General features: G+C 30.6%; 1 protein-coding gene across 1 annotated transcript; it reads left to right on the plus strand.

Moving 5' to 3' along the window:
- Positions 1 to 11,086: 11,086 nt before the first annotated feature.
- LOC110662079 (uncharacterized) lies at positions 11,087 to 13,744 on the plus strand. Its single transcript, XM_021820949.2, has 2 exons — positions 11,087 to 11,357; positions 11,849 to 13,744. Exon 2 carries the CDS (start codon positions 11,998 to 12,000, stop codon positions 13,504 to 13,506), a length of 1,509 nt encoding a protein of 502 aa, XP_021676641.2. The 5' UTR covers positions 11,087 to 11,357; positions 11,849 to 11,997; the 3' UTR covers positions 13,507 to 13,744.
- Positions 13,745 to 14,300: the final 556 nt, after the last annotated feature.

The following is a 14,300-nucleotide window of genomic DNA, read 5'->3' on the forward strand; positions in this document are numbered from 1 at the left end:
TAGAAAAGGATGGCATTAGGAAAAACATTGTCAAGTTATGGAACCCAAAGGTACAGGGCTTAGAGCAGGTCATAATTGATGTAGTGTTAAGAGCAAGAACCTAGAGCTTAGAGTTACAGGATCTGCATTAGACCTTATCTGTTTTCTACCCCCAAGGTAGGATAATGGGGCAATGACATAAGAACCCTTTTGGTTGTTGACAGTATAATGGAAATTAGGTAAGGTGTGCGACCAAAGTAGGTAGTAGCTGTTGAGCGTGCTGTGGTAACTTGAATTGTATTGTCAAATAAAGAAGCAAGATCAATAGGAGTAAGTTGGATAAAGTCAACATAAGGGATTTAAATATGCAAGATGAGGGATAATGTCACAAAGGCTTGATGTTAAAATTTAGAATGGTGAGACCTATAGTCTAAAATTAGAGTTAGACAGATATTTTCAGTGTGATCGACAGGATAATTATGTAAAAAAAAAAGAATAATAATAAATAAATAAATTATAGTATGATAATATGTAGCAGAACGCTAGTAAAGGTCAGAATAGGACAAGATAGGTATATGTGTAATTATAAGATATTGAGAAGTACATGGATTATAGGAGTGATTGTTGGTAAGATTGCAGTAGATCTAAAAGAATCTGTGAGTGCTTTTATTTTCTAGAATATAACCAAGTATAAGGAGCATTGGACAAATAATTATAAGTATGGAAGATAAATGGAGAGTAAAAAGGAAATAATAAATTCTAAGATGATATGTAAGGCAGGATCACAATATAACAAAATGGTAGATACAATTGATATCTTGTAATAAAGCACAATAATTACAAAAAAATAATGAAACTAAAAAGGAAGACTAAGGGATATGAGCTAAATTTTGTTTATAAAACAATGGTATACCATAAATGGTGGGAGAACATTTCTCCTTCTTTCCAAATTAGCTCGTATTTCGATTCTAGGAGATTATGTTAAGAAGAGAGGTCATATCAAAGTGACCCAATTAATTGAAAATTTGATGGGCGTTAGCACATATCCAATCTTTTGAGGCGAAAATGATGATAATGGTGTACCTAATGTTAATACGAAAAAATGATTAGAGAGGTGACATGAGTTAAATAGAGCTAATTACTAGGGCTTACAACCCTTTTGAACTATAAGCTGGAGGAAGTGCTATTTACTAATGAGTTACAGTGAATGAAATTGTTGCTAATGGGAAAAGTTAAGGCTGAAGTTTGGAAAGCTATGGGCAATATATGTGATTATATTAAGGAGAATGAACACTTGAAGTATCTTGTTCGGAATTAAGGCATGGCACATATTTCCCACAACCATGTTAGTTCAGATGGAACTTATAATTTTTGGGGCTCTTATCCATCTAGGATGAGCAATTTCCTACTAAGGCTGGTAGGGAAAGATAATTTTCTGATAGTTAAGTTGGGAAAGGGGATACAAAAAGAATTTTCTATGGTTAATTCCAAGTGTTACATAATATGAAGAATATGCTGGTAGGAGTCAATTGTAAGGTTAAAATTCTCAAAGTAATGGAACTAGTAATCAAGATAAGAATAAGAAATTAAAAAAAAAAAAAAGAAAGTTAAAGTTGATGATGGGATGGACATCCTTGAAGGAAAAGGTGTAAGGGTGAGATAGGACTAAGATTAAGGAATAAGTACAACAGGTTGAAAAGATATCAACAATAGCAGAAATAGGAAAAGGAAGTGGATAAGATCCAAAGGACAGAAAGAAAGCTCGGTAGAGCTAGTTATAATGATAAGGATAAGAAGGAATAGGTATGCTAGGAACACACTAAGAGATGTTTGAAACAAGTTATTATGAGATGATAAATTAAAGGAGTAGAAGAGGCTCGACCTAAGTGTCAATGTGTCAAAATTACGTCAAATAATAAGGAGCTTTAGGAAGAAGTCAATATATTCCCATTCTAGAGGAGAAGTGAGAAATGATAAAGTCACATGGACTGGGTTATCAGGGAATATAAACACTTTTGTCATGTAAGAGAAGAGACCCAGTTTACTTTTCAATATTGATAGATGGTGTAGGGTACACTTGGCACTTGGATGGAGCTTTATCGGACTAGTTGCATAAGATAGACAGAAGTTGGTCTAAGGACCTTAGTAATGACACAAGGAGATTGGAAATTTGAAGTATCATGGGAGTGAAAAGATGCACAAGTGCTGACCATTGAGGTCATGGGACAAGTAAAGATGTCGAACAAGATGCCAATGATAGGTGCTACAGGAAAGCTTCTCATGGGATGTTTTAGGATAAGGAACATAAGTCATGTCCTTGGGAAACAGAATTGTTGAAAAAGGAAGAATAAAGACAAAAATCACTAAGAGGCGTGTTAGGGCACAATATAAGAGAGATAACCATCAAGTTGATTGAAGTTATGAGACATCCAGTCAAGAGCAATGAGGTATAGCGAATACTTGAAATGTCAGAAAAATGGCCAATGAATAGTTACAAGATAAGAGTCCTCTAGAAAGAGATGATAACAGATAGAACACTATAGTAGAATTAGAGAGCAGTAGAATGTTATCTATAATATACGTAGAGTTTGAAGAATAAAATATTTTACCAATCTCTGCATAGCTGGAGGAGTAATGATCGCACTTGTTATAATAATCTTCTTTTCTTTATCCTCAGTTTGTTGGAAAATTCGGGGACGAATTTTTCTTAAGGGGGAAGAATGTAACAACCCAATTTTTCTAATAAATATATTTTACTTTTCTTTTATTGACCTGATAATCTATTGATATTTTATTCATGGATTTAAATTAATATTTTCACAATGATAATTTTTGTTAAATGGGTATCATTTTGTTTTTCATATATTATTATTATTATTGTTGTTGTTGTTGTTTTAAATTGAAAGCTAAAATTTGAAAGAATTAAAAATTTGGACTTAAGTGAATAACTCATGAAACATTAGGGACTATCTATGTAATTAAAAGATTAAAAAAAAAACCAAAAAATTAAAAACACAGCGGCAGCAACCCCCCTCTCCCCCCCCCCCCTTCACGCATCCTTTCCCTATTTTCCCCCTCCCCATTCTTTTCTTTCCCTTCTCCTCCGGCAAGGGCCCAAGCCGATTGGCAGGACAACCACCTAGTGGCCACCAAAGCTACTCCAAACGGTGAGAGGTGGCGGCAGCGCAGGTCGACGAGAGAGAGAGAGAGAGAGAGAGAGAAAGAGAGCTTGAGTGAGTTAGAGGCCAACTCCGACCACTGCGCCATCAAAAGGAGGTGGAGGATGTCGGCGAACCTTCCTAGATGGTAAGGACCCCAGTTCCTGGCCAAGCACGCCGGAATCCATGGAGTTTTCCGGCAAGATCAGGAGGAGAGAGAAAAATGTTGGGCAGCGAGCATTCCGGCCATTTTTCCAGTGATCCGACCATTGGATCAGAAATCTGAGACCACCAATGGACTCGGGACAGCGAAATCTTCAAGATAGGACCAGTCTCTCTCCGATCGGACACCGTTTGAAAAAGGCAATAATCGGAAGGTCCAGATCGCTTGGTGAGATTTTCGAACTTTTTTTATTCTCAAAATTTAAAAATAATTTTATAATAATTATTAATAAATTTTGGACTTAATTTAGGTGCAATCGGATTGAAGATAGCTCACTGGTACCAGGACTGCATTTTTAGCCAGATCTAACTGCTCGACTGCCCGTCTCAGAACGTGGTCGATATTATAGTCAATCCTATTATTTTCAGACATTCTGGACGCGTTTCAGGTGTCAAATTTGACATAGGTAAATCTAAACTCCAAGTTGCTCATTTTCGACTAATACTGATTTAGAATAAAAAATTTATAAAATATTCATGGGTGATTATAAAATTATAATTATTTTTGCAATAGTCTTATAACCCTATTAAGGACCGCGGAGCAAAATTTTAGAATTTTTAGAGCTTGTTTGAGTAGATTTTTACAAAATGTCAATTGTATGGACTAAAACATAATTTTTAAGATTGTGAGTATTGCCTGATTTGGAGGGCCCAGGAGGGGCCATATAATGATGATGAGATATGGGTTAAGTTTAGAAGTATTATTTGAACCATTTTTGTAGGTTGGGTAGGTCCCAGGTATAGGGAAAACTCTGCCAGATTTCTAGCATGAATTAGACTGTCTGTTATCTCTTTAGAGCTTTATTTTGCCTTAGTACTAATAAATTTATAATATAATTATTAGGTAATCGAGGTCAGCTATTTCCTCCATCTAGCAGCCACAATAATTCTCGGTGTACTGTGAGTAAAATATTAATTTTAATTATAATTTTGATATTATTATATATTCAAGCATGCCCATGCATCACTTATAAACATGTATCTATATAGTTAAACACTAGATACGTTATATATTGCATTCATAATTGATAAAGTGCCATGAATGTTGTTTGTGGTAATTTAGAGCAGTGTGGGTGCATTGGCATGCGTGTGGTATGGTATTGGATATAGACAGGACGGGTAGACACGGCTTGAGAGACACTCACTGGAAACCGGTCCTTTATGGATAAGTCGTGGTAGACACGGCTTGAGAGACACTCGTTGGGACCCGCATTTAGTTTATTAAGCGAAAGTCCGGCTTGAGAGACACTCGCTGGCAGAGGTTGGATTAAGAGAGCTGTATAAGGGAACAACTCCCATATATGTACTGTTTGAATAGTGTTGGGTGGGTGAGTGCTCCAAATTGCCTTTTTACTGCTATGATGTGGTTTGTATAAAATTTATGATGATGTTGCATTTCATTCCTTATGATGCATTAGCTTTAGATAGCTATAGAAATTGTGGTTAAAATTAGTATTTTACTCTATGAGTCGAACGCTCACTTATATTCACCTATTTTTCCAAGCTACACGAGGAGTTCTTTTACAGAGCAACCTACTTTCTTCCTTACAGGTAATGTCGATTATTTAATTGTTTTATCATTTTTCTAAATTTAAAATCTAGAACTCTGCATGTGTTAGTAGTAGTATGGACCTTGTTAGAAATTATGTTAATTTAAATTCTTGAGATTAATAAATGAAGATTTTTATGATACCTAAATAATTTGTAAATGATGTAACTGGGTTGAGCTGGGCTCTCTTAATTTGAGTTTTTAATAATTATTGGATTAAGTTGGCGAGAAATAAAATTATAATATTTTTTTTTAATTATTTTTATATGCATGTTGGGTCTAAATTATGGGTCTAGTCATGGATTTAGGAACAGTAAGGCTTACTACGGGCCTTAGGGGTTTTATGCCAGTCCAGATCCTAATGTCGGTCCGGCCCATAGGTTAAGTCGTGACATATAATATATCTTTTAATTATTTTTAAATTATATGGTTTTTAATTATAATATATATATATATATATATATATATATATGAATTAAATATGTATATAATATAAGAGAATTTATAATTAATAATTATAAAGTAATTTAATATATTTATAATTAAAATTATTAAAATAAAGTAAAAAAAAATAAAAGATAATAATCAGTAGTATATATATTCCATAACTATAATTAATATACATATATTATAATATTAATCATATATAAATATATAATTATATTATAGTATATAATACATTTAAAAATATAAAAAAATATATACATAAAATCAATTCTTGATTCGATTTTTATTTATATAATTTTAATGCTAATTTTTAATAAAGGATTGAGATCGAATCATATTATAAAAAAATTTTGTTTAATATAATTTTTATTAATTTAACGTGATTCTTCTGTTTGGATTGAATCCTAATAACAGTACACAACCATAACGCCGCCCTTATAATAATATGAAAATCAAGATTTCGATATCCATATTGTACTAAAAAAAAAAAAATCTTTCTTTTCTGAATGACTTCTTTGCCTTATCGCTTCCAGATGGTGATAATTCCTTCCTTTTTTTTCTATTTTGTAATTTTTTTCCTTATTTAATGCATATAACACGTGTTATATATATTAAAGGATAGAGGTATACTGAACTCGTGAGGAAACTGACTCGGTACTTTACTTTTTACTCCTTTTATATTAGGCAATGTAAAACATTGGTTGAACGTGTAAGACAAAAGTAACTGTTGTGGGTGAGCTTTTTTATTGTGATTTTTATTTATATGTCAGAAATTTTATCATGCGTCGGTTATACTATGTGTGATTAATATCTATGAAAAATAAATAAAATTATAAATAAGTAAAAAAATTATAATTTTAAAAAAATTACTTTTAAAGATGTAAATAAAACTGAATTTTATAAAACTTAATAATACTTAATTATCAATTTATAATTATTTTATTATTTTATATAAGTAAATCTGCATGGAATAGTCATATCATTATATAATTTCTTGATTTATATGGGGAATAGAGGGAACATCGGCCCCATGTCTCATAACTTTCCATCAACTATAAATTTTAATTAAAAATCATTTTTAAATTATAAATATTTATATAATATATAAAAATATATTTATTATTAATAATTATGAATCTAATTAGTAAGTATTAATTATAATTAAATATTATTTATTGTTTTTTTAATCACAAATTAAATAAATAAAAATTCAAATATAAATCTATCAAGTAATAATATATCTTCGACTCAAGCTAGGCATTTATTATCTTATATCAATTTAGTTGGTAAAAATATTTATTTATAGGTAATATTTTCAATATAAAATAAGAATATTTAATTTAATTTTTTTTATTTTAAAATATATTATACTATTTGTTTAGTAGTTTAGTGAATAAAAAATATTGAATTAATAATTTTATGAATTTATTATTACTTTTTTAAAATTAAAATATTTTATATAATATAATTTATATAATATATTACTTTTTTCAAGTCTTCCCTTGTAAACTCCACGCTTTCATAGAGAAATCAATTTCTACACTTAAGCTGCGGCTTTTTGTTTTAATTCATCGACCCCTTCAAATATTATGCTCAAACTCTGCCACTGACGGCCCTCTTGGAATGGCTATATACTACGTCTCCCTTTTTTTAATAAGAAAAAAATCTTTCTTTTTTTTGTTTTTAACATTGAAAATCTTCAGCTTTACTTCCCAGAACCCAAACAAAAATAACTAGTCAATTAGCACCATAAAAAGAATAAATAAATAAAATAAAAGCAACCCCACTTCTCAATAAGAGAGATTTTTGGGGTGCTAAGCAATGTTATCAGTGAGAAAGCTTTTATGTGATGCGACTGATGGCTATACCTATAGCCACCATTCACGAGGGATGGGGGTACTGGTTGGCTCTTCTTGGCTTTTATTCAGTGGGTTTGCACTTTTCAACTACAAAAATTTTGGAATTTCCAAATTTCATTTTACTTCTATATAAACTAAAAAAAAAAAAAATTATTATAACTAAGGTGAAACAGCCACAGAGGTAATTTTCATTCCATAAGTTAATTTGATTGAATTCGTCTAATTTTAGATAGCTTATAACTCATTTAAATTTATATTAGCAAGATAAATTTTCAATTGTCAAAAATCATCTTTCAAATCGAATTTTGAGAATTTTGTGAAGATTAATATTTCTTAAAGAGAGAAAAATTATCATTCCTCAAAAATGATTTAGAAATTTATAATCCATTGTCAAACTTTTTTTCTTGTGATTCTTTTTTTCTGATCTTTCCTTCACATAAATATTGACAAACCCATTATGAGTAAGTAGGCTCAATAAAGTCTTATTGGAGTAATTATTGATATTCTTATTAGGCTGAACAGAGATCTCCTGGAGTCATTTCAGAGTGTGTAGTGTTAGTTGAGTTAATGTCTTCGTTAATTTCAAATGAAAACTTATAAAGAATTCCTTTTTTTTTTTTCATAAAAGTCTAGGACGAAAAAATTTAGCATGAGAATATGATAGAAATAGATTTTAATATTCTTAAATTGTAGTGGGGCATCTGACAAAATGAAAATATTTTATATGCTTATAAAAGAATATATATTATCCAATTTAAAATAAATGTATTCTTGAAAAAATGTCTTTAGCCCTTAAATTATTAATCAAAAGTTAAATAAGTTCTTAAAATTTTTGAGTTTAAAAAAGTCCATAAACTATTTAAAAAGGTACATGCAACACCAATGTTAATAGATATCAACTCACTTTGAATAAGACATTAATCACATGATCACGTGACTATCGATGAATATTTTTTTTTTTTTTGTCTCTTCTCCTCTCTTCTCTTAGCTATTAAATTTGTGATTTAAAGGGAGATTATTGAATCATTTCTCAAGAAAATCTAAGTCATTTATGAATCTATCAGATAAGAGTTGTGTAAATAGAATAAAAGAACTAGACATCTAGAGGATTCATTCAATAAGAGGAAAAGATTAATAATGGCAAACAAGTAGTCTAAAAAATCTTCTTTCTACATTTGGCCAAACTCAAGTAGCAACAAGTAGAAGATGATAATGTTGCTACTACTACATGACAATAAGAAGAACAACAACAAGCAAGCTCATCATTGAAACGACACTGTTAGTGTTATTTGTGCTATTTGAAATAGTTTAGGAAATTCTTTAGACTAAAAAAAAATTTAAGGGTTTATTTGATTTTGGAAAATAGTTTAAGGGCTAAGCAGGAAAGGGAAAATTTTGCTTTTTATACCTAAAGTAAAAGGTCTTTTTAACCATTGAAGAATGTACAATAGTCACTTAAGCGCTAGTCAAATTAATAGGCCATTTAATCTCTTAAACTTTTTAAAATATCTCAAACAAGTCCAAAACTTTAATACCGTTAAGTTCTCGTTAAAGAACTAAAAAAAAAGGACATTTAGGACCTGTTTGGTTTAACTGTTGAATACAACTGATAGCTATTAGCTGATAGCTGTTACTGTTAGCTGATAGCTGATAACTGATAGCTGATGATAACTGTTTTATGTTAAGTGTTTGGTAAAATTATATTTAGCTGTTGCTGTTGATATGTGAAATGACTAATAAGGGTATATATCATATAATTTATTTTATTATTTAAATAAATATAAAATTATAAATTTATTACATTATATTAAATATATAATTATTAAATTAATATATTATATTATTTAAATAAATATATAATTATTAATCTTTTATATTATATCATTTATTTTATTATTGAAATAAGAAAATAATTATTTTTTAAGATAATTAAATAATTTTAAAAATATAAATAAAATAATAAAATAATTATTATTGTTAATAGAAAAATTTATAATTAATTCTAAGTTTTTAGATATAAATAAATATTTTATATTTTATGTTATTAATAAAAAATATTTTATCAAAATTAAAATACGTTAATTAAAATGTTAAAATTTAAAATGAAAAAATAAAAATATTAATAATATTAATTTTCTATTTAAATAAAAAAGGATAATATGATCAAAATAAAAAATAAAACCAAATCAGCTATCAGCTGATGAGAAACAGCTCTAAAAATAAAGCTGATACAAACTGCAGCTGATGGGTATCATATCAATTGCCCATCAGCTATCAGCTCTATTTTTTTGAGCTTGCCAAACACTATAGTTTACCTGTTTGGGTGTCTATCAGCTATCAGCTGCACCCAACAGGTAAACCAAACACCCCCTTAAGCCTTTAAGAAATAATCCGGTAACCGTTTAAATCTATTGAATAAATAAATTTAATTTTAAAATTTTAATAATTAAATTTACTGATAAATCATGTTAATTAATATTGCTAAAAAATAAATAAAATAATTGTAGAAAATTTATAAAATAAATTAAATATTATTAAAAAATTTATAAATATTTAAATTTAAGTTTATTAAAAAATGTATAAAAAAATCTTTTATTTCAACCAGACACTGAAAATAATTTAGATTTTCTTTTTTTTTTTTCATCAATCAAAAACTAGACTTTAACCTCAAAATCTCCTTAAAAAAAATTATAAAGTTTCATTAAAAAATATATGGATATTATTCTATATGTAAGATAAATAGCAAAAGTCATAAAGTTATATTTAAAATCTAAATTATAACAAGTTATTTTAGATTTTCTTAATAAAGCTAATAAAAGCCATAAAAATATAAGAAGTATATATAATAAGAGCCATAAAAATAAAATTTTATTAATAAAGTTAATAAATAATTATAAAAAATAATTTTAGATTTTCCTTATTTCTCAATAATAATATAGTTTGAACCTTATATCTATATAAGAAAATTAAATTTAAATTCTCTACGTATTTTTATAACTTTTATTGTTTATCTTACATATTAAATAATATTTATATATATTTTAAATACTTTAAAAATTTTTTAAAGAGATTTTGAGATTAAAGTTTAGCATTTAGTTGGTGAGAAAAGATAGGAAAATTTGAATTCTTTTATGTGTTTTATTAAAATAAAGGGTTTTTTTTAATATTTTTCTAACAAATTTAAATTTTATAAATTTTTAATAATTTTTTACTTATTTTATCGATTTTATAAAATTATTTTATTCATTAATAATAATAATAATAATAATAATAATAATAATAATTAACATAATTTATTTATAAACTTAATTATTGAAATTTTAAAATTTAATTTATTTGATCAACTAAGTTTAAGTGATTATTGAATTATTTTTTAAGGTTTAAATATCTATCTTTTTAGTTCTTTAATGGAGGTGTTAAGGTTTTAAGCTTTTTTGAGTTAGTTTTAAAAATTAAGAACTTAAGTAGGCTATTTATTTTGACTTAAATATTGGCTTATTTCTCTAGTGTTTAAAAGAGTGTTGCTTATACTAAATTAATCAAATTAAACTTTTTTTTTTAAATAATCAAATTAAACTAACTACCTAAAATTTTTTTTTAAATAATAACTAAAACTGAATTATAAATAAAAAGTTAAATTAAAAAATAAAAAATAAAATAATTCAGTTTGATTTTTGAATTAAAATCTTTCTCCTCAAACCTATCACGAGCCCCAACCAACTACACCAACAGTCAAGCACCGTCGACTGTGTATGTATTGACTATTGACCTCAAATGTCAGAGTCAGTCGCCCATTGTGCACCGTCACCGTTAAACAGCGGTTTCAAAAGAAAAGTAATATCTACCTATGGGGACTCCTCCTGCCTTTCTAACCTCCTTATAAAGAGACCAGGCGTTGCGGCTATTCTTTCTTCTGTTTTCTTCTGTTCACACGAACAAACCGCTGCTCTTCTATTCTCCGTTTCTTGTGACGGAACACAGCTGAAGAGGAAGAAGAAAAAAGGAAAAGAAAATATAGGAGAAAAAAAAAAGAGAAAAAATGGTGATTTTTGATGATGGAGATGATATGCTGGAAACGATCCTCGCAATCGCCTCTCCTGCTTCTTCCTCCTCCTCTCGATTCCTCGATACTTTTCCCAAAAGGTACTCCTTGAAGATCTCCTTCCATTTTTGTTCGTTTTAGGTCTCTGTAGATTTTTCTTTGTTTTTAATAATTTTCTTCTGGGGAGGGAGTGGTAGAAAATTACTCAAATTTACTTAATAATAATTATAAGGTAGCTGAGATATTTGATGGATTTGATGGTTTTGATTATGTGTTTTCCGCCTGTGTTTGGTGGATTCCGGGAGATTCGTGGGTTGGGGTTAGATATAGTGTTTCTTTAGCGTTTTAGAAGTCTCTCTTTCTCTCTCCTCTTAGGTAGAGATTGAAGAGAGTTTTTCTTTTTCTTTTCCTTTTTTTTTTTGGTTAATTTTTATACTTTTATAGTTGTATACCGGCTAAAATTGTTTTTCTTCTTTTGCTTTTTTTTTTTGTTAGTTAATAAATTAAAGTTGGGGTATTGAATTTGTTCTTTGATTTTGTTAAATTTAATTGTGGGTGTATGGGGATTAAGTTCTGTGATTGATAAATCTAGGGTTTTGATGGAGGGGAGATATTGTGGGGATTGATAAATTGATGAAGGTGTTTATGAGGCTGTTCTTTTCTTGAGTTGGTTTCAATTTGGGTATGGATATATTCAACCACCCATCAGCAACAAAATCCACCAAGCAAATGAGCTGAAGTATGGGAGATTCTCTCCTCACAGCCTTGTCAATGGAGAATCATCACCCTTCCACCCTCTTGTCAATGGATTCCAGTGCCTCCTCTCACGAAGAATTGGATTTGGAGATGAATCGTCAAATCATACTTTCCCGTCCACCTGATATCAATTTACCCCTGTCAGCTGAGCGTAGTCCACCACCACAGTCATGGAATTCTGACCCATGTGATATGCTAGATGTTGGACTTGGTCAGCAGGTTTATGAGACTGAGAGTCTCCTTAGTATCACCAAAGTTGGAAGGAAATGCGCCAAGAGGGTGGATAGTATTTGGGGTGCTTGGTTTTTCTTTAGTTTTTACTTTAAACCTGCTTTGAATGAGAAATCGAAGGCCAAGATTATTCGGGACAGCAATGGAGTTTCTGGATTCGACAAATCTGATCTCAAGCTTGATGTTTTTATGGTTCAGCATGACATGGAGAACATGTACATGTGGGTTTTCAAGGAAAGGCCTGAGAATGCGTTGGGTAAGATGCAGCTAAGAAGCTACATGAATGGACATTCTCGTCAAGGGGAGCGCCCGTTTCCATTTAGTGTGGATAAGGGTTTTGCTCGATCGCACAGAATGCAGCGGAAGCATTATAGGGGACTGTCAAATCCTCAGTGTGTGCATGGGATTGAAGTTGTTCCCTCACCTAATCTCATGGGACTTGATGAGGATGAGAAGAAAAGATGGATGGAACTCACAGGCAGGGATTTCAACTTCACAATCCCACCCGAAGCCGGTGATTTCAGTTCTTGGAGAAACCTTCCAAATACAGATTTCGAGCTTGAGAGGCCAACTCCTCCAATAAAGAGTGCCGCAAATTCCCACTCAAAGAAGCTGCTTAATGGGTCTGGGCTTAATTTGTCAACTCAGCCATCCAGTCATAGCAATGGTGATGTGATGGACCTATCGCCTGTCAGCAGCAAAAGGAGGAAGGAGTTTTTCCCACGTGGAAGGGATGATGATTGTTATTTGGCTGTTAATCCTCCCTCTGATCGAATGGCAGTTATAGAACTTCACCCAAGTGAGCCACAATGGTTGCATGATTTCAGTGGTGTGATGAAAAATGTTTATGGGCCAGTAACAGCAGCAAAAACAATCTATGAGGATGAAGAAGGTTACTTGATTATTATCAGTTTGCCCTTTGTGGATCTGCAGAGGGTCAAGGTTACTTGGAGAAATACACTTACTCATGGTATAATTAAGGTATCTGGTGTGAGCACATCTTGCATGCCATTCATCAAGAGACATGATAGGACGTTCAAGCTTACAGATCCAGCTTCTGAGCATTGCCCACCAGGGGAGTTTGTTAGAGAAATCCCACTTTCGACTAGAATTCCTGAGGATGCTAACATAGAAGCCTACTATGATGGGCCAGGATCTGCATTGGAGATTCTTGTGCCAAAACTTCGTGAGGGACCAGAAGAACATGAGGTTCGTGTTTGCTTTCATCCTCACCTTGGAGCCAATGATCTTATGTTAACTTGAGATAGGCAATTATTGAGAACTGTAAGGGACTAACGGTGGTTGCAATAGTTGGCGCTTCATTGTTTAACTAACCATGTACCATACAGTGTAAATCTATAAAACAAACCTTAGCTTTGTCTTTGCTAATTTTTGGTCAGTAATTGTTGTGGTTTTTACTGCTGTGCATATGTTTAGCGTTGGAATGAACCTTGTGTTGATTCTTGTAATTATATTAATGTAAATGATCGTATCTTGAATATGTATCTTTGCAGAGAAACTTTGTTTTTAGTTTCTGTGTGGAATTTGATGATAATCCTGTCCATGAAGGTCTCTCATGATGGATTCAGAAATTGTTCTTGAATTCAGAGATGAAATGCAATAGCGATGCTGTTGTGATAATGCCTATGACTTTGTCCTGGTAATCTTTTGCTGTCTTGCTGGATTTGATTAAAAGAATCCAGTACAATTCTATGGTCAATCCTCTGAAAGATTTGAGCCAGAATTGGATTGAACATAAGAATTAAATGTGCAAACAAATGCCAAGAGCAAACAGCAACCAGAAACAATGGGGCATCTTTGTCCCTGGATGAGAAGATACGAGAGTATCTTTTGAGAAACTACTACTAAATATTATAATCTATGCCATTATTTAAATGCACCATTTGTACATACATATATGTATTATGCAGTGAATTTTTTTAAAATAATATCTTCATAGGTTTAGAGTAAATAAATGCCATCTCTAATGAGTAAGCATGCAAGACAACAATTTATATAAGCATTTTGCCATTCATTTTTTTGGAAATGCATATTAT

This window comes from Hevea brasiliensis, chromosome 5 (genome assembly GCF_030052815.1).
Source record: "Hevea brasiliensis isolate MT/VB/25A 57/8 chromosome 5, ASM3005281v1, whole genome shotgun sequence".
Classification (NCBI taxonomy): domain Eukaryota; kingdom Viridiplantae; phylum Streptophyta; class Magnoliopsida; order Malpighiales; family Euphorbiaceae; genus Hevea; species Hevea brasiliensis.